The following is a 21,951-nucleotide window of genomic DNA, read 5'->3' on the forward strand; positions in this document are numbered from 1 at the left end:
GGTGCGTCAGGGCGGGCGCCCTGTGGACCCTATGGACTTCGTAGAAACAGAGATAACAAAGGTAAGTTCTTACCATATCTCTTGTTTTCTACTTCAGGGTCCATAGGGGGTCCACAGGGTTGACCTTGGGGATGTCCCAAAGCAGTTCAACCAAGGGTGGGGACGCTCCTGTGCTGAGAGGAGAATCCGTCGCCAAAAAGGAAGCATCCTGAGAGGCAAAGGAAACCAATGCCTAGAACCTTAAAAAGGTATGGACAGAAGACCACGTGGACACCTAGTAAGGCAAAACAGCCGAGGCGCCACGACGAGCCGCCCACGAGGGTTACACGGCCCGAGAAAAAAACAAGCCTCAACGACAGAAATGCCCACCCATGGGTAGGCCCCTGAGGAAGACATACGAGGCCATCCAGTCAACATTTCATTATAGGCCGGCCATCGTTTCCTGTTAAAACCAGAAACCGCAGACCACCAATAAGGAGTCCGCTTACCATAAGGAACTTGAACGGATCACATAAAGCCAAAGAGGCCGGACCACAGTCCATGAGGCCACAACAGCCGAGAGGACTGGGAACTGAATGGCCATACCATAAGTTCCAGAATAATATGGAACCTAAAAACCACTTTAAGAAGAAACACAGGGCGAGAGCAACTCACACCCTGACATGATGCCCTCCAGAAGAGGGAGCCACATGAGAACGCTCCCCATTCAGACACTCTCCTGGTTGATTTAAACACCCTGAGAGAGAGAGAGAGAGAGAGCTTAAACAATAGACCATGTAATGGCTATCACAACCAGCGGTTCCATGGACTGTCCCCGGAGGGAACAAAGAACCACTACTAACTCCCCAGGAGTCCCTAGGGAGGATAAGTGGAGACATAATCCAGAAAACACTCCAAAGGATGAACTGGATACCAGAGCGGAGCAATTCCATATCTTAACCATACCGACAGTGTAGAGATCCGCACTGTCAGGAAGGCCAGGCCAAGGGTGAAACCCAAGCCAGCTGGAAGGAATGCCAGAATATCTGGAAATCCTGGACACCGGAGGATCGTATCGACAGGTACGATACCATAAGAATTATGTATGCCACAGTCCGTGGCAGATCCCAGCAAAGTCTGGCCTATCTGCTCTAAACATCTCAATGAAGACAGAGCCAGGGAAGCCCGAGGACCACAGTAGGGGCGCAGTTAAAGACAAGCGATCCAGATCCAGGGAAAAACAAGGACCCTGAGACAACAGGTCCAGATAGTGAAGCAGTAGGAACGGAGCATCGAGGAGGAGACTCCGAAAATCTTAGTACCAGTGATGTCTGGGACGACCTGGAGCCCCCAGAAGGAAAGCCCCTCCGTCTCGAATTAAACTTCCGAAGACCTCGAGGAAGAAGGGAGACCGGAGGACACAGGTACACAAAGTGGAAGGACCACTTCACTGACAAAGAGTCACTGAAGGTAGCTTCAGTACTCCTAGAGCTGGACTGTAACACCGGTAATGTGTGATCGAGTCAGAAGGCCATGGGGATCAATCCCCTCAGGGAGGCCCCCTCTGCTCACCAGGAGTTGAAACCTCTCTTGGAGAAGAGACTAGTCCCCGGGATGCACGCCGTGACGGCTGAGGAAGCCCGCTTCCCAATGGAGAGCTCCGGGAATAAACACCGCAGAGTTGGCCAGGAGAAGACCCTTGGACTATGTCAGAATGGGTGACATTCCTAACATTGCCACCCAACTACCAGTGTTGCCTAGATGGAAGCCACTGTTGTGACACTGTCGGACTGAACCTATTCAGGTTAACCGTGACAAATGGGTTAGGCCAGAGTGAAAGTCCAAGACAGCTTAAAGTATCAACAAGGTAAGTGGCAGGGCAGAAGCGACAGACGTCCAACTGCCCCGAAATGAATGCGGACCAGACACTGTCTTTAGCAAAGAACACCCTGGACGAGATGGCCATAGCCACCCGGACAGAGACCAACTCGCCTCCGTAGAAAGTATCATCGTTCGAACAGTGATCCGATGGAAAAAACTCGATCCATCTGGAGGGGAGTCAATTATGGCAAGGCCTGGAATGGAACTGAGCACATTCCACCCTACCAAAAGGTAGACACTCTGGTAGACCGCGCATCACAAAGAGTAATGACATATGTCGACTGCGTAGATATCCGCACCCTCGAAGTTGAAGAGTGGAGATCTTGTCTTACGCCAGAAAAATTCTCAGATTCTGAGAATCCAGCAGTGCTCCCAGATGAAGAAAACCCTGTGAGGGATGCAGGGAGGACTTTTCTGTGACGAGAAGAAGCCCCGGTTATCCTGACCTGGCGGTAAAGTACCTTGGTGATCCTGCTAAAAGTAGGAGACCGTCCAGAGAAAGGAGCATTCGGATACACTGACCAGGTGAACTGTCAGAAAATCCATAAAGCTGGTAAACCCCGGTGGAGTTGAGGACAGCCCCAAAAGGCAGAGCCCGAAACTTACAAGTGTTGCTGTGGCACAGCAAACCTGAACCCATGCTGATGAGAGGGCTCTGTATGTACCCGTAGGTACGTATCCTGAATACTCGGATATACCATAAAATCCCCAGGTTCCAAACATCGGATGATGGAGCATGGACGATTCCACCTGAGTCAAGGCACCGTTGGAATCTGATTCAGGGATTTGAGACAGAGTATAGGCAAAGGAGGACCAGTCGGTCACCGCCCCAAAAAGAAAGTAGAACAACCAGTCCCTCACTGAGATAGTGAGGTTGGCCGAAATAGCTCTGCTTACCACAAAGACTGTATAGCTTTCTGGGATTGTAAGGCCCTGATCAGTTCTGAAGAAGGGCCCGTGTACCAATGCCTGTGAGGAGGCTGCATGAGCAATGAGAGGCCGTTGAGAATCAGTACCTCACTCTGGAAATTCCCCAGATGTAGACCTGTCCCGTCAGGCTGAGGGTATATCCTCAGGTGTAGAAACAGGGTCGTCCGGAAGTCCAGGACTGCTCGGTACTGGATATGGTGGCCCCCGTGGAGGCCGACAGCCTAGGAAAAAACAGGCCTTTAGGCTGACCCTGAGGACAAAAAGACTTAACAGAGTTAGTCCGAATGTAGTGGGAGTAGCTAAAGACGGTATCTCCCCATTAGTGATACTGCCAATGATGCAACGATCTTGTCAAGGTCGGGACCAAACAAGAACTTCCCCCTGGAAGGAGTGTGCACCTCTGCTTTCCCATAACGCAGCCATAGGGTACTGCGGCGGATACAGATGCCGCCGAAACCCTGAAAGTTAGAAGACCGGCATCCCATGAGGTAATCCCACATATGACCACTGCATATTTTGTGAGCGGCAAAAAGATATTTGAACCTCAGACGTGTTGGAGGGGAAAAACGTCACAAAAGCATCACCATGCGATGGCCATGGTAGGACGGGCAACAGGCCCTGAAAACGAGTACATTGATTTCAGGCAAAGTTACCACCTACGGATCCGTAAAATCCGTCCAGGCCGGGATGGGAGGCGTATTAATGCCTGTAACCCGATGATTAACATACAAATCCATCCCAGAAGGGGATTTCCATTACTTGTGAGGACCCTCAGGGAATGGGAAACAGGAGGCCTTTGTGACTCCTCGTATCTGGGGACAGCCAGACTCCCGCTATGAGATCCACCCGCTGGGCAGAAAACGGGAGATGTATGATACAGGTGCAGGATCGACATTCTCTATATCCAGAATGAGCCTGGCTACCAGCCCCAAAGCAGGGATAATAATACTTGAGATCGGCTCCCCCCCATGTGAGAGGGAAAGAGCCGAATATACCATCCAGTTCACGGCAGAGCCACTGGTCAGTAACCACAGGGCGTATATCACGCCAATTAGTATTTCGTATAAAACGACATCCACCAGGGTGGCCGTTGTGGTAATCCCTGCAAGGGGAATGACAGACCGATGTGGTATCGGAGGTAATTCATGTACTGTGAAAAACCCCGGCAGGGAGCGATAGTCTGTGACACAGGGGTAAATTGCAAGAAATTGCGAGATACCCCGAGTTCAAAAGGGCAGTATGGTGAAGTAACTCCAAGCGAGTGACGACAATGGGGCCCGCCCGGCGATCCTCAAAGGAGAGGATCCTGAGAAACAACGCCCTTTAAGGGGGTCGTGCAAGGGGCCCGGCACCAGATGGTGCCGCATACGTAAACCTTTCTGAGTTAAAATCCTCCGCACTAATTCCTGCAGGCTATGACTTGCAGGATAGCAATAATGGGTGCAGTATCGTGTGCAATCTCCTGGTCAGATATATCTGACTATCTTGACGGAAATATTAAGCAGCGCCATACCGGTCCTGACTGACGCTAAGATTAGCTGCAGGAACCCATTATCAGCGTACGCAACTCACAGTTCCATCTAAAATATGGCAACGTGCAGCACGCAACAGTATGTGACAAACCTCACAGATATTAACAAATATATATATGTGAGGTCTCAGAACCACCCCAGGTACACCTGTATTAGGGCAGATAAAGAAAAGGGATAGATATACACTGACAGGTGAGAGAAAAAGCAGACAGTCAGCACTAGCATAAGTCACATACAATGCAGAAAAATATATATACATACATAAGCATGACATATAATATACTGCACAATGTCGCTACATTCAACTGCCCAGATTCAGTGTCTGGGAAGGCTATAGCGCTGTGTACACTCACCCAAAATGGCCAGGTACGCAGGGGGACTGGGCTCACTGACATCCTAAGAGTTCTGCAGCACCACAGAGAGAAAATGGCCGCTGGAGACCTCAGAAGAAGCGTGGCCCGCGGAGGAAGCAGCTCAGCGACGCCAGACTGTATTATTGAAAGGCGCGCTGAGCTGAGGGGAGGAGCCGCTAGACAGGGAAGGCTTCCTCCCCTGGCTAGCAATTAACCCCCCGGGATGCCGGCTCCCGCTGCCGCTATAATCCCTGGTGGGCTGTGGACACGCGGGGTATGCCTCCATGGAGGGGGAGCCCGCCGCCACCGCTAGCGCCTCCGGTCTGTCCCCAGAGACCGGAGGCATAAGGCTGCATGTACACGCGGGTCACCGCAAGCGGTGACCACGCGACTTACCTGTCCCCGTCGATCCGGCAGCAGCCCAGGGATTCCTCCAGAGCCCGGCTAGTACAGACTCTGGGGTCCCGCTGCGATCCCCAGATCTGTACTGGCGTCGCAGCGCCGGCGGGGTGCAGGAGCGGCAGCTCAGACGTCCATTGGACAGTCTGATGCTGCCGCTCTGAAGAGTAGTAAAAAAATAATAAAACAAAACTCTTTTAAGCTTAGAGGCTGCTAAGCAGCCCCCCTGCAGTAACGGTGACCCGACTCCGGCCGGGCACCAACTTAAACTGAGGTGCCTCTGGCTGGGGGGCGGGGTTATAGGGAGAGTGGACCCAAGTGCATCCTGGGAGCTAAAAGCTTTAACTGCGTGGTGCCCGGATTTGGTTCCCAACCTATACCCCAAGGTCAACCCTGTGGACCCCCTATGGACCCTGAAGTAGAAAAGGCATATTTGGATTTAGACGCCGGAGGAACTTCGTCCTCAATCACCAAAGCTGTGCGGACTGCCCGAATAAGTCCAGGAATATATACCTTGGACCTAGCGTCCGCCTCCTTAGTACGGAGAGGTTCCTGGTCGGAAAGATCCAGAATCTCCCCATCATCAGACGTCACTTCGTCATCCTCATAAGGAGCAGACAGACGCCACCGGCCGCTTATGTGGCCGCAACACAGACTCACCTTGTAACACATCCGACAAGTGCTGTACAGAACTAGTCAGGGAGTTAACCCACGCCGGCTCCAGAGAGACCGGGAGAGGGGAAATAGGGAGACTGCGGGGTACCATCAATTGCCTCGGGAAACCCTGCATAGGTGACGACACCACTGATTGCTGGGACAATCCCATCTGTGAGAACGCGGGCTGCAGAGCTAACTGGCCCACCAAGGTTGTAAGAGCCTGAGCGAAACAAGCCCAGGGCGGCTCCTGTACCGGTGCTGTGACCGGAATTGGCTGCGCCAATAAAAAACACTGCCGGCATAGACCCTCCGCGCTACCCTCTCCCTCCGCTATAGGTACTTTACACGTAGTACACTGAAGCCGGACAGGAAAGTAACTTTCAGACATGATGGTGGAAAGTATGTGACCCCTCTTCACCAATGCTTTTAGTATAGTGAGAGACCACCCTGCAGCACCGCACCGCAAGGGCTTTAGCAGAAAGAGCAGGCACAGTAATAAGGCTGACAGTTAGAAAGTAAAAGTACAGGCAGCAGCGCTAGCACAGTCACATACAATGCAAAGAAAATCAATTCCTGCACTAACAGCGCTGATGAATCAACTACACAGACACAAAGTCTGGTAGGACACAGCGCTACATACACAGACCTGACCACAGCGGAGGAGAGGTATGCGGGGGGACCCAGACTACGATGCCTCCGTTCAGACTTCCAGCAGCGTTCACCATGCGTGAACGCTGAAGATGACCACCGAGGAGCATAGAGGAGGCTGGCCTGGGGGAGGAGCGCTGCCACAGGGCCAGTCGGCGTGTGCAGAGAGGGCTGTGTGCAGCGGGGGAGGCGCCGGCTGTGAGACAGGGAAGGCGCGCTCCCCTGGCATGCATTTAACCCCTGGGACGCCGCAGCGCTACCGCTCTGCCGCGGTCCTGCTGTCCCAGGGGGGTAGTGGAAGCGCAGGTTAGTACCTGGCTCCACGCTGCAGCCAGTCCCCAGGGAGCCCCCTGCCTGGGGACTCTGGACCATGTATCAGCGGGGACCCACCGCGGGACCCCGCTGCTTACCTGCTGTCCATCTTAAATCCGGCCATGGTCCTAAACATCTGGGATCACCGCTAGCTGTGACCCCAGATGCCTACCAGCATCCCCGGATCGGTACCGGCGTTCTGGTACCGGCGGGGGTGTAAGGAAGACAGCATGGACGTCAGGACTGACTGTCCATGCTGTACTTCCAGAAGTGCAGCAACAGCTGCATTGAGGAAAACTTCAGGGGCTCTTCATGGCCCCCCTCTAACAGGTGCATCAGACTCCGGCCGGGCACCAAACTAAACTGAGATGCCTTGGCTCGGGATCGGGGTATAGGAGGGGGACCCTAGTGCATCCTGGGAGGCTGAAAACTTTAACTCTATGGTGCCCGATGCCAGACGTCATCACCTATACCCAAGGTATCCTGTGGATACCCTATGGACCCTGAAGTAGAAAAATAAATTATACACTGCACCTAGTGTTTCTTCTCAATTGACAGGAGGCGTTGCCATCATCGCCTAAGGGGAGTGACCATGACAACCCAATAATAGTGACCATGACAACCCAATAATAGTTCCCAAAATACACATGCACACGGGATGGGTACGGGATGCAGGCACTCTGGATTCCGGCGGTCAGAATCCAGATATGACTGGCAGGGAGGGCACCCCTCCCAAGTTCTGGTCCCCCCCCTCCCCCGAGCAGCTCGGCCAAAAGATCCAATCACTACCATAAACGTACAAAAGCACACCATGTAAAAAAGCGAAACAATGTGACATTTATTGAAAGCATAGAAATATATACATTCTAAAAGTAAAGAAATTGCATCTTTCGAAGGTTAGTAGAAACGTGACCTAATTTTTACAGTAGTCTAACTCATAATTGGATCAGGTTCAGTCTTTAATGGCTGAAAAGTCTGTTCCCCTCCAGTTCCCCTTTCTCAGGGTGCGGGGGTGCACCGAGTCTTCTTTGCTCCAGGACAGATGTCCCTGTTTAGGCACTCAGAGCATTGAGGGGCCACGGGGAGGCAGACCTGCTGCCCAAACCCCACAAAAAGCCAGTTAATCTCGCTCCAAAGATCCCTGTGGATAAAAACAGAGGCAAAGAGTAAAACTGCCGCATTCTATAAAAAAAAGTCTGCAACGAGCTGGAAGACGCAGGTTTGCAACTGGTCCTTTTATTGCCTTTGTCTGCATTACTGTCGGTGAACCATTACCGAACTGCGTCCTCGCTACGTTTCCATTCTCCAGCCATTACTGCATGACGGCGTGCATGTGCTCACTGGGGCCCGTCTACATGGGTGACACTCGTTTTCTACAAATATTAGGTAAGGTTGTCCCCCTTTACATTTTACTATCTAGATCCCTGATTATGCGGCTTGTAATCCATCATCCCACTCAACTCCGGTCTGTGGTGAAACAAGATGGAGGCACTTTGCCGCCTTACAAAATGGTTTCATTGGTATGTACACTATGGCAAAAAGATCACACTTCTAGATGATATACTTTATTGGTTGCAGAGAACACAATGACTTGACCCTTAAGAAACAGAAGAAGAGCCTCACCTGGGCATCCAGTCTTCCAGGGCTACTCGAGTGTCCTCAGGGGTCTTTGTTTCCTTTTTCGCCCACTTCAGTCGGTTAGAGATACGGTGCACGTGAGTGTCCACACCTGGGGAGAGAGCGCAGGCTATTAAGGCCTAGTTACACAAGCTACACTGTGTGATGTGTTAGAGAGGAGAGAGGCAGAGCGATACAGTCAGTGAGGAGCGCAGTGATACAGTGCTGTGTGATCTGTCAGTGAGGAGCGTAGTGATACGGTGCTGTGTGATCTGTCAGTGAGGAGCGTAGTGATACGGTGCTGTGTGATCTGTCAGTGAGAATCGGAGTGATACGGTGCTCTGTGTGATCTGTCAGTGAGGAGCGCAGTGATACAGTGCTCTGTGTGATCGGTCAGTAAGGAGCGCAGTGATACAGTGTCTGTGTGATCTGTCAGTGAGAAGCGGAGTGATACAGTGCTCTGTGTGATCTGTCAGTGAGAAGCGCAGTGATACAGTGCTCTGTGTGATCGGTCAGTGAGGAGTGCAGTGTTACAGTGCTCTGTGTGATCTGTCAGTGAGGAGTGCAGTTTTACAGTGCTCTGTGTGATCTGTCAGTGAGGAGAGAAGCAGAGTGATACAGTGCTCTGTGTGATCTGTCAGTGAGAAGCGCAGTGTTACAGTGCTCTGTGTGATCTGTCAGTGAGGAGCGGAGTGATACAGTGCTCTGTGTGATCTGTCAGTGCGGAGAATGGTGGAGTGATATAGCTGTGTGATACATCAGTGAGGACAGAGGAGAGGAGGACATCACAGTCAGGAAATGGAGGGGATCCTGGGTTCTCTTGGGGTTTTGGGGAGCTGGCGTGTGGTGGCCGCACAGGAGGAGTAACCCCATTATGTTGTGAGTAGAGAACGCTGTGCAGCATGGCTGCAAGTAAGTGAAGAGAAGGATGTGTCACCCCATAAGACAAAGGGTAAGAGCCCCCTATTAGCAGAAAGAGGGAGACCCTATAAAAATGCCACCAGCAGCCAGGTGGGGAAAAGGGTTCCCTGCTGAGGCAGGAAAAGAGGGAGTGAAGCTGTAATTGAAGGAGAGCTGAGGCAGTAGAGGAGCCCCAACATCTTAGGGGAAGTGCTGCAAGCTGGGAAGGCTGAGTGAGACCCTGTAAGTTATGACGTGGCATGGAGGAGAGACCAGGGGGAAAGGCCATTTTGCAGACTTATGAATGGGAGAGTACATTGCTGTCCCTGTGCTGTGATGAATGGCGAGCCCCAGGAGCTGCACAATGAGAGCGAGAGGCAGCTCAGAGTAACACTTTGTGGAATGTAATAAATGCAGATGAGCTGAGTAAATGTATAGATTTTCCTCCTCACTGTTATGACCCAAGTACTGTGCAGGAGGGGAGAAGGAGATGCAGTTATTTTTTCTTTATCATTTATATTTTTGCAACCAAGTCACGCGCTGGAGCAGTCATTTAATGAAGAGAACATATTTTGTAAGAGATGGTCTGGCGCCCAACTTATTGCTTTTTTTCTGTGCCGTCGCCACATGACATCACCTATGTCCATGCCCGCCGAGAATTTATTTTTAATAAAAAACGTGTATGTGCGGGGACCCCTTAGTCACTTTATCACCCACACCACTGAGCTAGCCAGGGCATAGTGAAGAGGGGGCGGACAACATATGCACTTAATGCCACCTACACAATGACATGGGGTTACAATAACATGGTACAATGAGGAAAGCAGTACTGTAACCAATAGCAACCAAACACATTCTGCAAATTTACTAGGACGGGTTAGATAAAAAACACAAACATGATTGGTTGTTACGGGTTACACGACCGTTGCTCACATTGCTCCATGTCCAGCAGGGTACCAAAGCCAGCGTGCAGAGTAGCAACATGGGCACATTGCTAAGACCTACCAATCCCAGACACCTTGTGCCAAGCGATGTCCATAATCAGATGAGCCATTTTGGGTCCCACCCCAGGAAGCTTCACCAGATCTGCTACATTATCAGGTATGTCACCATTGTACTTCTCCTGTAGGATCCTTGTTGTTTGCTTGATGTACTTAACTTTGCTCTGCAGTAAGAAAACAAAATGATTCTTGTCCCCAATTTACACTATCAGAGTAAGTTTACAAAAGGTTAGATGCCAGAGTGGAAATTGCCCTTGTAACTTTAAGATCGATATTTTTTTTTCAGTTTTGTGAATATGGTTCACCATATAAAAACATAACCTGCGCAGGGAAGAGTCAGTCACTTTGTCAAGAGAACGCAGAGAGCCAAGAAAGAACTAGTCACATCACTGAGGCATTCAAGGCTTAATATTGGTGGAGCACACAAAATGGCTGCCTCTTCTCTGTGGAGACGACAAGACGACGTCATGAAAATAAATAAATAACAATGAGCACATATCCATCGTTGCCCATCTCACCTTCCAAAATCCCACGGGATAAATAAGCTTCCCCAGAGTCTCCTCATCCATCTCCAGTATCTGGCTGATGGTCAGACCATGTTCTCGTAACCTGGTCATGGCCGCTGAGGTGACCTGGTCCTTTGTCTGGCTGGAGAGCATCAAGGACAGCAAGACCTGGTAGCGCATCACCTGCAAAGCAAGATGGTTTCTGTCCGGTAAACAGCTATGTAAAGATCAGCGCTCAGACGTCAACGACCTCTCTCATCCTGAGGATGAGAATGGCTACATAGCACCAGTTACAGTGAGTCACTCAGGACCTTGAGGAACAAAGCACTGGTAAGCAGGAATAGAACCGCTGGTATATTTATTGTCAAGTACTTAAACAAAACATGGTCCCTTTCTTATAGAACGTAAAGCATAATTTCACTAAATTTGTGAGGAGTTCCCTTAGATATGGTAATACAAGGCTCTGCTCTCCGTCAGCCCAGCGTTTCCATCAGTCTAGCGTTACCAGGAATCGGCAGATCCCTCAGAAAGCTGGGGGTCTAGCAATATGATGCAGTGCACTACCGAGGTGGGCCTTTTTCACACTACAACAGTGGTGCTGACTTTCAAGGTTGCAAACATCATTGGAATCAGGCAAATGTTTGCTGGAGTATTCACAAGGAAAGCAGTTATGGGTGAACGCTGGACCAGAGGGAAATAGAACTTTGTATTTCATGTGGTCTCTGAACTCCACCCAAAACTAGCATTCTTGATTGTAGGTAAAATTCTACTTTGAACACATTTGCAAGTCTCTTGAGACCTTTGTAGAATGCAGACAAGTATGATTTGTGACAAGTTGGTGAGATACTTGTGCGGGGCTAAACTGTACCTCTGGAGGAGCACTCTGGTCAAAACACTTCTCAGCCCCCATCTGATCCACTGGGGCATCCCGGGCACTCCTCATCTGCCTGATGTTCTCCAGCTGTGCCCTCCAATTCTTCGGCTCCCACCTCTGCTTCTTCTCTGGGTCTTCAACGGACTCGTACTCCACCTGCACTCGTGTCCGTCCTGAAGGAGTTTTCTTAGGTTTACCTGAAATCAAATTTGACATATTACCTTTATTTCCTACAGAGATGCATCTGACCCCCCCCCCCCCCCCCCCCCCGAAAAAACAGGGAAAGGAGAGGGTGTGAAAAGATTCTGCACAGGGGAACAATATATTAATAAATATGTGGATATAAATATGAAAAAAACAAACAAAAAACCAACAACCATAATAACTGTAGTTAGGAATAGATATTCCCTTTGCAAATTAGACATTGTTGGTGGTGTGCCCAATAGTCAAAACTTACAAATATAGAAAAAGATTCCTGCACTGGCAGGCCAAGGAGACTATTTGTGGGGCACTCTTAAATAATCTATTTAATTTTCATTATATAGATATGATAAATTAATTAAAACATCAATTTGTAATAAAACTCTTTAAAATAATAGTGCACAAGGCACCAAAAAGATCATAATAATTATAATTCAAAATTAATTCAATAAAAAAAATATATATATATTTAATATAAATAAAGTTCAATACTAAGTCCTGCTTAAGAAGAAAATTATTCTTTCTATGGCAGAAAAAAATGGGGCGAAGATATTTATAGAGCAATTCTTCTGTCCCATATATGAGGGAAAGAGAAAAATTATATTTATCAGCAAACACAGGCAGACATTAGTCAATATTGCAAAGTGTATTGAATCATCTCTGGTATCTCTGATTCAATACACTTTGCAATATTGACTAATGTCTGCCTGTGTTTGCTGATACATATAATTTTTCTCTTTCCCTCATATATGGGACAGATTTTTTCTGCCATAGAAAGAATAATTTTCTTCTTAAGCAGGACTGTGTTGAACTTTATTTATATTATATATTTATTTGTTGAATTAATTTTGAATTATATTTATGATCTTTTTCGTGCCTTGTGCACTATTATTTTAAAGAGTATTATTAAAAATTTATGTTTTAATTAATTTAGCATATCTATTTAATTTTCATTATATATTATTTAAGAGTGCCCCACAAGATAGTCTCCTTTGCCTGCCTGTGCAGGAATCTTTCTATATGTGCATCTGACCCCCCAACACACTGCTCACATCATTACTCTGCACTGGGGTCAACTAGTCTACATTCTAGCACCCTGCACCTGTTACAACCAGTGCAGTTCCTCTATCGTGCCTGGGGTGTCACTCTGTGTTCTGGTGCTTCTAGCACACTCAGCTGAAGCAACAAAATTGTCAGTGGTAACAGACAAACACTGGCTCAAATCACATCCACATTCAATGCAGGAGGTGCCAGACACAGATACAGTAGGTCAGTGTAGCGTTCTTTTGCTTCCATGGGAGCAGAAGACCCACCACAGTGCCTTTGTTAACACTACGACATGGGACACAGCACCTCATTGGGCTTGTGACATCAATAATTGGATGCTAGAGGACTGGCAACATGTGGCATGGTCCGTTGAGTCACGGTTCCAGTTGTTTCAGGCTGATGGTAGGATTCAGGTGTGGAGCAGACCCTATGCCATGGAACCCAGTTGTCAATAAGGCACCATACAGCCTGGTGGTGGTTCCATAACGGTGTGGGGTGTGTTCACGTGGCATGGGTTGGGTCCGCATCTGCCTGAACACCTCAGCGACGGGTAACCGTTACGTTGCATTGCCTGATGACCATTTGCAGCTCCTCATGGACTTCATGAAGCCCCACAACGATGGAATATTTCAGCAGGATAATGCACCGCGTCATCGGACCCAAGTTGTCCAGAATTAGTATCGAGGAGCATTCTGGAGGGTTCTTAAAAATGGTGTGGCCACCACATTCACCTGACATGAACAGAATCGAGCATTTATGGGATTTGGTGGTGAGGACCATTCGCACCCAAGATCCTGAATCCTACAAATATGAAAGAGCTGTCGGAAGCTATCCAGGTGGCATGGATCAACATCTCTCCAGAGATATACTGTCCCCTTGTGGAATTGACGCCATGTCGAGTTGCTGCAATATATATATATATATATATATATTATATATATATATATATACACACACACACTACATAAAAGTGGGAGGAACTGGGTACAATTAATTTATAACCAGCAGGTTCTCAGCACCTGTACATAGTAAAGAGTTTACAAATAGGAGCAGTTTATAACAAAGGAATATATGCTAATTATCTATGGATTTTACTTCTTCACATTAATGATCAATTAGACAGTACTAGGTATCTATAGATAAGGACACAACTCATGCTTGGGCTGGTAGGGCATGCAGCCTCCACACCAGGCATCCATATCTGCATTTTGAATGGAAAGCACCTAGAAAGTGAAGTAATATACTTCCATATAATATAAGATGCCCCTGTAAATCTAACCTGCATGCCTCTTCTGGCTCCCACAATGCCTCTTTGCGCCCAGCTCCTGTATCACACCCCCCAGCACCCGTCTCCTGCTCCTGGTCACCCTGCCAGCGCTCATTGCTGCACTCCAGCCTCTTCCATACAGGGAGTCGGGACAGAGAGACAATAAAACCCCCAGGAGAACTACAACTCCCGGCAGCCCCTGCGCGCCGCGCTTCCGGGTTGGCGCTTGTAGCCGCGACGATGGGCGTGCCGGGGGGCGGTGCCTATAGGCCCTGAAGCCGAGGGCTTAAGTAGTGAGAGAGCTGCTGGCTGCAGCAGGTGACAGACAGAGGAGGAGGGTGGGATAGCAGCGTCAGGTCTGTACAGCCCGTGCTTGTGTCTGTAGGCGGCGGCTGGTGTTAGTGTGCGTGTCCCTGGATGTGTGTCCGCCACTGTGCATCGCACAATACTGTCCCCACGTCAATGGCTGCTGTTTACCTTCTGCGCAGTATAGTTGTGTGCAATGGTTAGGAAGTGGCCTGGGGCTTCTTAGAGCCTGCTGCTGTGCAATAAGTATATCTTGCATTTTACCTTGAAGATCAATTGCATGTTAATAATACCATAATTGTGTGTAATATATATATATTTTAGTGGGAGAATGCATTGTAAGCTTTGGGTGCAGAGGTCCCTTGTAATAGTAATGCTTTCTTGTGGGTTCATTCAGAAATAGTAATGGCATAGAATTAGAGTGCAAGCTTCCTGGTTGCTGTGATCCCCCATCTAAGGGGCAGGAAAGTGCTGCTGGTCATGTGACTGGGTCCCTTGGCATCAGTGGTGTGGACCTGGCATTAGAGGAAGCCCCAGATTAGCCTCTGAGAGGCCCACTGGTTGCATGGTGGTATGTATGTTGGATTTATTGTGCTCTTTAACTGGCCTGAAGCTAATTACTTGTCTGTCTGTTGGAATGTTTTATGACTTTATAGTTTATACCAAGGTGTCTCCAATTATTCAATCACTGTGGATATCGTGCCAGGCTCTTTGGGATCAGTGTGGTTTGTGATATTGGAATGATTTGTGACACTAAATGAAATGTATTATCTTATTGACTTGGTTTTGCCCTATAAAGCTATTATTTGTTTCTTAATATGATAGGTTTGATCAATGTAAGTAGGCTGGAGAAGAGCAATGCTGTTGGAAGAATAAGGGTAGTTTCTTAATGGAGGTGGTACTCCTGGACTGCTCACAATAGGTCACTTCAGTGGGGTCCCTTATCTGAGCCCCCATACTTTAATTAGAATCTTTACTGCACTGAGCATTGCTTTACATGTCTGGGCAGATGCCCTGTATATTTTATATTCTGGGGAAACGCAGAAAAAAACAAAAACTAGAAATTAATATTTTAAGTACTAATATGCGAACAACCTTAACCCCCTAACTTCAACAAATCCCTAACTTTAATACCCTAACACTGATACACAAACAACCTTAACCCCCAACTCTAACAAACCCCTAACTCTTAATACCCTATCAACCTTCTTTAACCCCTGACCCTAACCAAGCTCCTAACCGTAATTAATGTGCAGACTAGATGGGCCAAATGGCTTTTGTCTGCCGTCAACTTCTGTGTTAAGACCAAACTTTAATAACCTACCCTACGAAGTTCTCTAGTGGAGTTACTTCCTCGGCTCTTGCATAGCATAGTCCTGTGGCAATAAGAGGGTGACTTTGGAGGGACTACCAATAATTAGCTTTGTGCTGTATGGGGGTGCTAGCTAATGGTGCAGGGTGGGGCAGCCTCTCCCACTAGGTATGCAGTACAGTTTGAGTGGTATAGATCTATACAACTACAGCACTGTACTGTATATAGTAAAACATATGGCGTAAAACAGCTGTTTATAGCCGAGCAAAGGATTCTACAGATTTCACAAGACGATTGTCACCAAGATAACTGTGCCGCAGACAGCGTGCTGGCTGTTCGGTGTTGACGCATAAGTCATACATAATTGCATAAACCAGTTTCCCAAGCTCTATCATTACAGACCAGGTTTTAAGGAAATCCATGCTTAAGTCCATATGGTTAAATCAAATTAGCTGAGGTATTAAGTGGCCGGTTTTGCATGGATATTCTTAAAACCTGGGCTGTAGTGGTGGAGTTTGGGGACCTCTGTCATAAACGCATTCATTTGAAAAAAATAAAATAAAAAGTCAGTCTTCAATCACGTTATAACTGATGCGAGATGAAAGGTACAGGGAGACTATTTTATGAAGGAAAACATGTTTGCTCATTGCTTTTCTAGAGGTTTTTTTTTTTTTTTTAAATTTTAGTCTATATTGTGCTGGTTTCAGTTCTCTGGATAATCATAAATGAATATACAACGATCAGTGATGGTGACAATCAGCTGGATATGAGGAGTAGCTCTGAGCGAAGGGTTTAACTAGCATAGTAATCTTATCAAGGGTTCTTATATTAATATCCAAACACTGATTTATATGCACGTTATTGTAGTAATATACACTGAAGTGCCAAAAGTCATAGGATAGGTGCCTAGTATCATGTAGGATCCCATCTAGCCTGGCAAAGAGCAGCAACTTGACGTGGCATAGATACCACAAGTGGACAGAAGACCCCCGGAGAGATGGTGCCGTCTGGATAGCTTCCCACAGTTCCCTGATAGCAGTAGATGCAGGATCTTGGGAGCATATGGACCTCTACACCACATCCCATAAATACTCAATTGGGTTCATGTCGGGGGAACGTGGTGGCCACACCATTCGTCAGAACTCTCTAGAATTCTACTCGAACCAATTCTGGACAACTTGGGACTGATGGCATGGTGCATTATCCTGCTGGAATATTCCATCGTTATGAGGGTAACATGAAGTCCCTGAAGGCCTTCAAATGGTCATCAAGCAATGCAACGTAGCGGTTACTGGTCCATGACGTGTTCAGGCGGACCAGCAGACCCAACCCATACCACGTGAACACACCCCACACCATTATAGAACCACCGCAAGCTGCCTTGACAACTGGGGTCCATGGCCTTATGGGGTCTGCGCCACACCCGAAACAACTGGTATCGTGAATCATCGGACCATGGCACATGTTGCCAGTCCTCCAGGGTCCAATTAGCAATGTCACAAGCACAGGTGAGGCGCTGTGTCCGGCGTTGTAGTGTTAATGGGGGCGTACTGGTTGGTCTTCTGCTTCCATATCCCATGGAAGCTAAAGAACGCCTCACTGACCTGCTGGATATACGTCTGACACCTCCTGCATTGAATGTGGATGTGATTTTAGCCAGTGTCGCTTGTCTATTATCATGGACAATTCTGGCCAGAAGTCACTGGTCACAATTATTAAGCACCTGTGGTCATCCAGTGCGCTGTCCACGGGTGGTAATGCCTTTCATGAGGTACTCCCGGTACACACTCGACAGTCGATCAAGGAATATTGAATTTCCGCAACTTCGGAAATGGAGTGTCCTATCCTTCTGGCATCATGCTCCGTTCGAACTTCGATAATTCACCCAGCGTTGCCATGAGCAGCCTAGACTCACGAGAAGTCTGATTACAACTGATGCAAGTCTGGGTATTTCCAAGACGTCACAGTACAGTGACTCCACCTACCATTACTGTAACCCCATGATTTTTGGCACTCCAGTGTTGAAACACTTTGAATCACATCACTAACTGCTTCTGTTTTTGTTAAACGACCCAATGGGCCCCAGCCTAACATTGAGGTCAGCTGAGAAATTTTCATTTTACTCTCTGGATGGAACATTGGGGAAGGTTTTCTCAAACCTAAAAGGGAGAAGTGGAGGTTTTGCCCACAGCATTATCATTTGTCTAGTGCATTCTTTTCCATTATATAAGGTTTGATAAAACTACCCAATTATGCGTTATGGGTGGAGTAAAATTTGGCATGTGCCCCGATGGCTTGCTGCATAAAGTTCGTTAATTACGGTAGTGTCGCATGTTTTCCCCTGCACCTTTATGGCCGTGAGAGAAAACTTGTGTTGATGGCAGATGCGATGTTCTGGCACGGCACATGGCGATTAAATTCCTGCCACCTCCCCATTTTGTGACATTTTACTCCCTGTATCGGACACCTATTTTACTATAGATGGTAAGCTTGTGCTCTGTACTCTTTGGGGGGGAAATTCATTTGCCATCACAGGGTTGTATATCCCATGTTAAGTGCCAGGACCTATTCAATTGATGGCATCGCACCTGGCACTTATCTCGTGAGGTGCACTTTATACTGCCACTAATGCCCGCTGCTTAGTCATGGAAAAACTGTCTCTCTCATGGTTTAAGTGTTGGCGCCATGCTTTTAACTAGGGGTGAGCGGATTCGGTTCTACTCGGTTCCGTTCGGATTTAAAAACCGAATCTTATTGGGTATCGGCTGTCACGAGTTTTGGATATCCAATAAGATTCCGTTTTTAAAACCGAACGGAACAGAGTAGAACCGAATCCGCTCACCCCTACTTTTAACACATACAGTAAGGCGTGACTAGCCCCAAGGCATTAGTCAGCACTGGTCTTTGCTTGCACCTCAGGACAGCGCCAACAGAAATTTGCTAGTCGTGGGCTTACAGCATGAGCAATTGAGTACCTCCGGGAGCTACATTCCCGCGATGCTCATTGAATTCCACCCTTTGTTGGGTTATAGCCAATATGATGATCGTGTTCTAGTCAGTGAAGATTGTGCCATGGGTACATGTTTACTCTCCACGTGTTGTTGGTACTGAGGTAGAACATGACACCTTTAACAGCCAGGTTGCTTTTGTGCCCACACAGACCCCGTCCCCCACATCACTGCAGCGATGGCCAGGCCAGTGGGCCGAGACTCTGGCCTGAAAGAAAAGGTGAAAATGCTCCTGGGGTTTGGACCTGCACGTGGCAAATCGAAACCTTCGGAGTGTAGACAGCCAGAGTACATCATCACTGCAGAATTATTGAAAGTAAGTCTGCGGCCGGGGGTGTACAGCATTTTACAGGCATAAACCTGGTCTCCTTATCAGACTGTCGCATGGGAACTAAACGCACAAGGATAAACTATCCCATTTCATTTTCACACACGTATAGGGTTCTAATGTCCTGATTTTACCTTCTCTGCTAGAAATAGTCACCATCACATGGTTTATTTCCCTGGTTGCTTTCTGCTGATGCACACAGATGGCCCGGATGAGTAGGGGGTGGTGGTGGGGGGGGTTATATGGTTGCTTCTTTGGCAGGCAGAGAGAATATAGGTTGTATGATGAACACTCATACAAGCATATTTTAGCTCCTGTTTCCTGCCGGACATATTTTTTTTGATGGTTGATTAAACAGTCTGTGCTGCTATATTCTGATCCCTGAATTTCCAAGTTATATAAAACTATGACTATCTTATTTCATCCATTGCAGGACACAGGAGTACTTTGGGGTTATAGAGTCAGATTGGGCACGTTTTTCATTTGCAGATAAAAAGATGAAGCTCCTCCCCCTCTATACCCCATTGGCTGTCTGGGAACTTTAGTTTTGTGATGTGCCTTTCCAGAACTGGACTTAATTTATGGATGCTGACAGCAGCCTTCTTCTTTTTATAGTTTTATTCTCTGTAATCCAGCTCCCATCTGCTGCCATGGTGTTGCCGTTGGCCGAGCCATTGCAGGTAGTGTACGGTCATGGAGCCATGGGAAGCGCAATTGCTCCCTACGCTGACTCCCACCAACTGCCTTTTGCCTCCACTTCGATGGCACCTGACAACCCAGCTCTGTCTCAGAGCATGGCACTGGTGTTGTAGGGTCTCCTGCAGCTGTTTTCTTCCTTAGAGGCTCATGACTACCACCACCACTTCTAGACCTTGGAAGCGGCAGCTTGTCGGTGCTTCCGAAGAGTCGGGAGGAGTCAGAATTTTGCTTGTCTCCCCCGAGGCAGGTTTGGCAGCGGAAGGCTTTGAATAGACTATGAAGCTGGGGGTGGATGCTATACTGCCTGCTGTCAGTTCACACCCTAGAAATTAGGGGGAGAGTATTAAAATCTTGGAGAGAAATAAAGTGGAGAGATATATAAAGTCGCAAACGAAATCCGCATTGGTTATTTTACAGGCTGTGCTAGAAAAATGACAGAAACTGATTGGTTGCTATGAGCGACTTCTCTACTTTATCTCTCGAAGATTTGATAAAACTCACCCTTGGGGTCTGTGTGGAATTGAAGATTCAGGGCACTTCGCTGTTTGATGGGAACGGAAGTTACTTTTTCCAATCTTCACCTCCGTTGGAGACCTGTTTGCTGCAGTGTTGGGTTTGCAGGAACTCTATCCTCACTGCAGCTTGGAGACTGCAATATGGTAAGCCATGCCTAGGGTGGATGCTCCAGTACCATGCCTCTCTAAGGCTACCACTGTTCCAATTCCGAACTCTGCTTAGTAATAGGATGGATAAGAAAATGAGGCCATACTTAAGACTGTTTCCACCATGGCAGAGCCTACCTTGGACCTATTTTAGCTTCAGCTTGGGTCATTAGGGCTGTGGAAAGGTTGTTTAAACAATTGGCCTGAGGGTCTGGATTCTGACCAAACAAAATGGGTTTTGCTAATGCTGGTTGAGCCGATCGGTGAGCCCCCAGAGTATCTGGCAGAAGCCGCCATTGTTATGGGACCTGGAGCAATTTTTATGTGTCATGCACCAGTGATTGATGCAGAGCCAAAAAAGGCTATGGAGTCGCATTCTCTGTGGGTGTCCGATTCAGTCCTCAACTGGATAACCTAAGTTTTCAAGACCACTGATGGAAAAAGATCCTTTCTGTCATCCGTGCCCCAGACCCAAGTGTTCCTCTACTACCAGTGGAGATCTGCAGCACAGGCTTAAGCAGCAAGGTGGCCAGCTCCCAAGCCCCTCTGACTAGCCTTCGGCATGACAGCTGGGCACACTCCCAGTACCCTCCTCTCATCAGGGCCCATTTACTGCTCTTCCCGGGACCCATTTACAGCCCACTTACTGCTCTTCCTGGACTTCCTGAGATTCCATCTCAGAGCACTCCGTAAGATAAGGCGAAAATACATTATATATTTTTCCTGAGAAGCTTTTCCATCCCTGCTTTCCATAAGAGTAGCAGAAATATTTGTTTTTACTTTAGTTGGAAAGGGGAGTCTAGTTCTGGACTAAAAAACTTTCTGAACCTGAATCCCCCAAGATTCTGTAATGGGTTTACATTTCCAAGATAGGGCGGTATTCAATTAGTTTCGCACCTGCGATAAAGTTTTGTGTGCCGGACCTTTCGCCTACATCGCGTATTATAGCAGCAGAAACTTATCGTGCGCGTACCCACTATTTGCCCAATTCAATTCCAAAAGATGCGAGAACGGAGACACGCAAAGTCAGAACAGGCGGAAAGTGGTGTCAGATCGGGGAATTCAGCCTGAACCCCCCCAAAAAGATGCAGAAACATTGGGGATCAATGTGGTAGTGCCTGATTAGCCCTATTAAAACTGTTTGGGGTACTTAAGTTGGTACAATTGCCTCTAATTAGCGTCTTTGCACAAGTGGTGAAGAATGGCATAAAGCAATATTTTTTGGAGAACATAAGTAGTCCTGGCAAATTTGGAGTTCCTGAAAATAGGTGCTAGCATATTTTAATGTCTCAAGTGAAGTATTAATAAAAGTGAAATTACACCCTCATTAAAAGAGACTGCAATCCCAAAAACACTTGACCCCTTCTTAGAGCACCCCCAGAACCTTATTTCACTAGATTGCGAAGTTGTCCCCCCACTTTGTGCTTTTTTGCCCCCATATTCAAAGTACTGTTTTGGGGTTTACCTCATTTTTTTTTTTTAAGGGATTTTTTGACGGTTATCCTTTTGGGGGGCTGTCCCAAGGGATCTGA

At 47.7% G+C, this 21,951-nt stretch overlaps 2 protein-coding genes across 7 annotated transcripts in view; one reads left to right on the forward strand and one right to left on the reverse strand.

The window, feature by feature from the left end:
• Nucleotides 1-7,509: 7,509 nt before the first annotated feature.
• NTHL1 (nth like DNA glycosylase 1) lies at nt 7,510-14,372 on the reverse strand. The gene is made up of 6 exons (XM_088464769.1): nt 14,117-14,372; nt 11,584-11,786; nt 10,728-10,898; nt 10,214-10,373; nt 8,315-8,420; nt 7,510-7,832 (listed from the first exon to the last, which is right to left on the reverse strand). Exons 1-6 carry the CDS (start codon nt 14,217-14,219, stop codon nt 7,691-7,693), a joined length of 885 nt encoding a protein of 294 aa, XP_088320895.1. The 5' UTR covers nt 14,220-14,372; the 3' UTR covers nt 7,510-7,690.
• The window catches only part of TSC2 (TSC complex subunit 2), a 90,296-nt gene continuing 82,697 nt past the window's right edge, over nt 14,353-21,951 (forward strand). For 5 of the 6 annotated variants that reach the window (XM_088464763.1, XM_088464764.1, XM_088464765.1 and 2 more), the window contains exons 1-2: nt 14,353-14,460; nt 18,883-19,046. In XM_088464763.1, the coding sequence (XP_088320889.1) occupies nt 18,909-19,046 (138 nt within the window). In that variant the 5' untranslated portion in view covers nt 14,353-14,460; nt 18,883-18,908. Of the gene's footprint in view, nt 14,461-14,550; nt 14,657-18,882; nt 19,047-21,951 lie in introns of those variants that run through there. The other variant, XM_088464768.1, reaches the window with a different exon arrangement.

The sequence above is a fragment of the Taudactylus pleione genome, unplaced genomic scaffold (genome assembly GCF_031769625.1).
Source record: "Taudactylus pleione unplaced genomic scaffold, aTauple2 ptg000061l, whole genome shotgun sequence".
NCBI classification, from domain to species: Eukaryota; Metazoa; Chordata; class Amphibia; order Anura; family Myobatrachidae; genus Taudactylus; species Taudactylus pleione.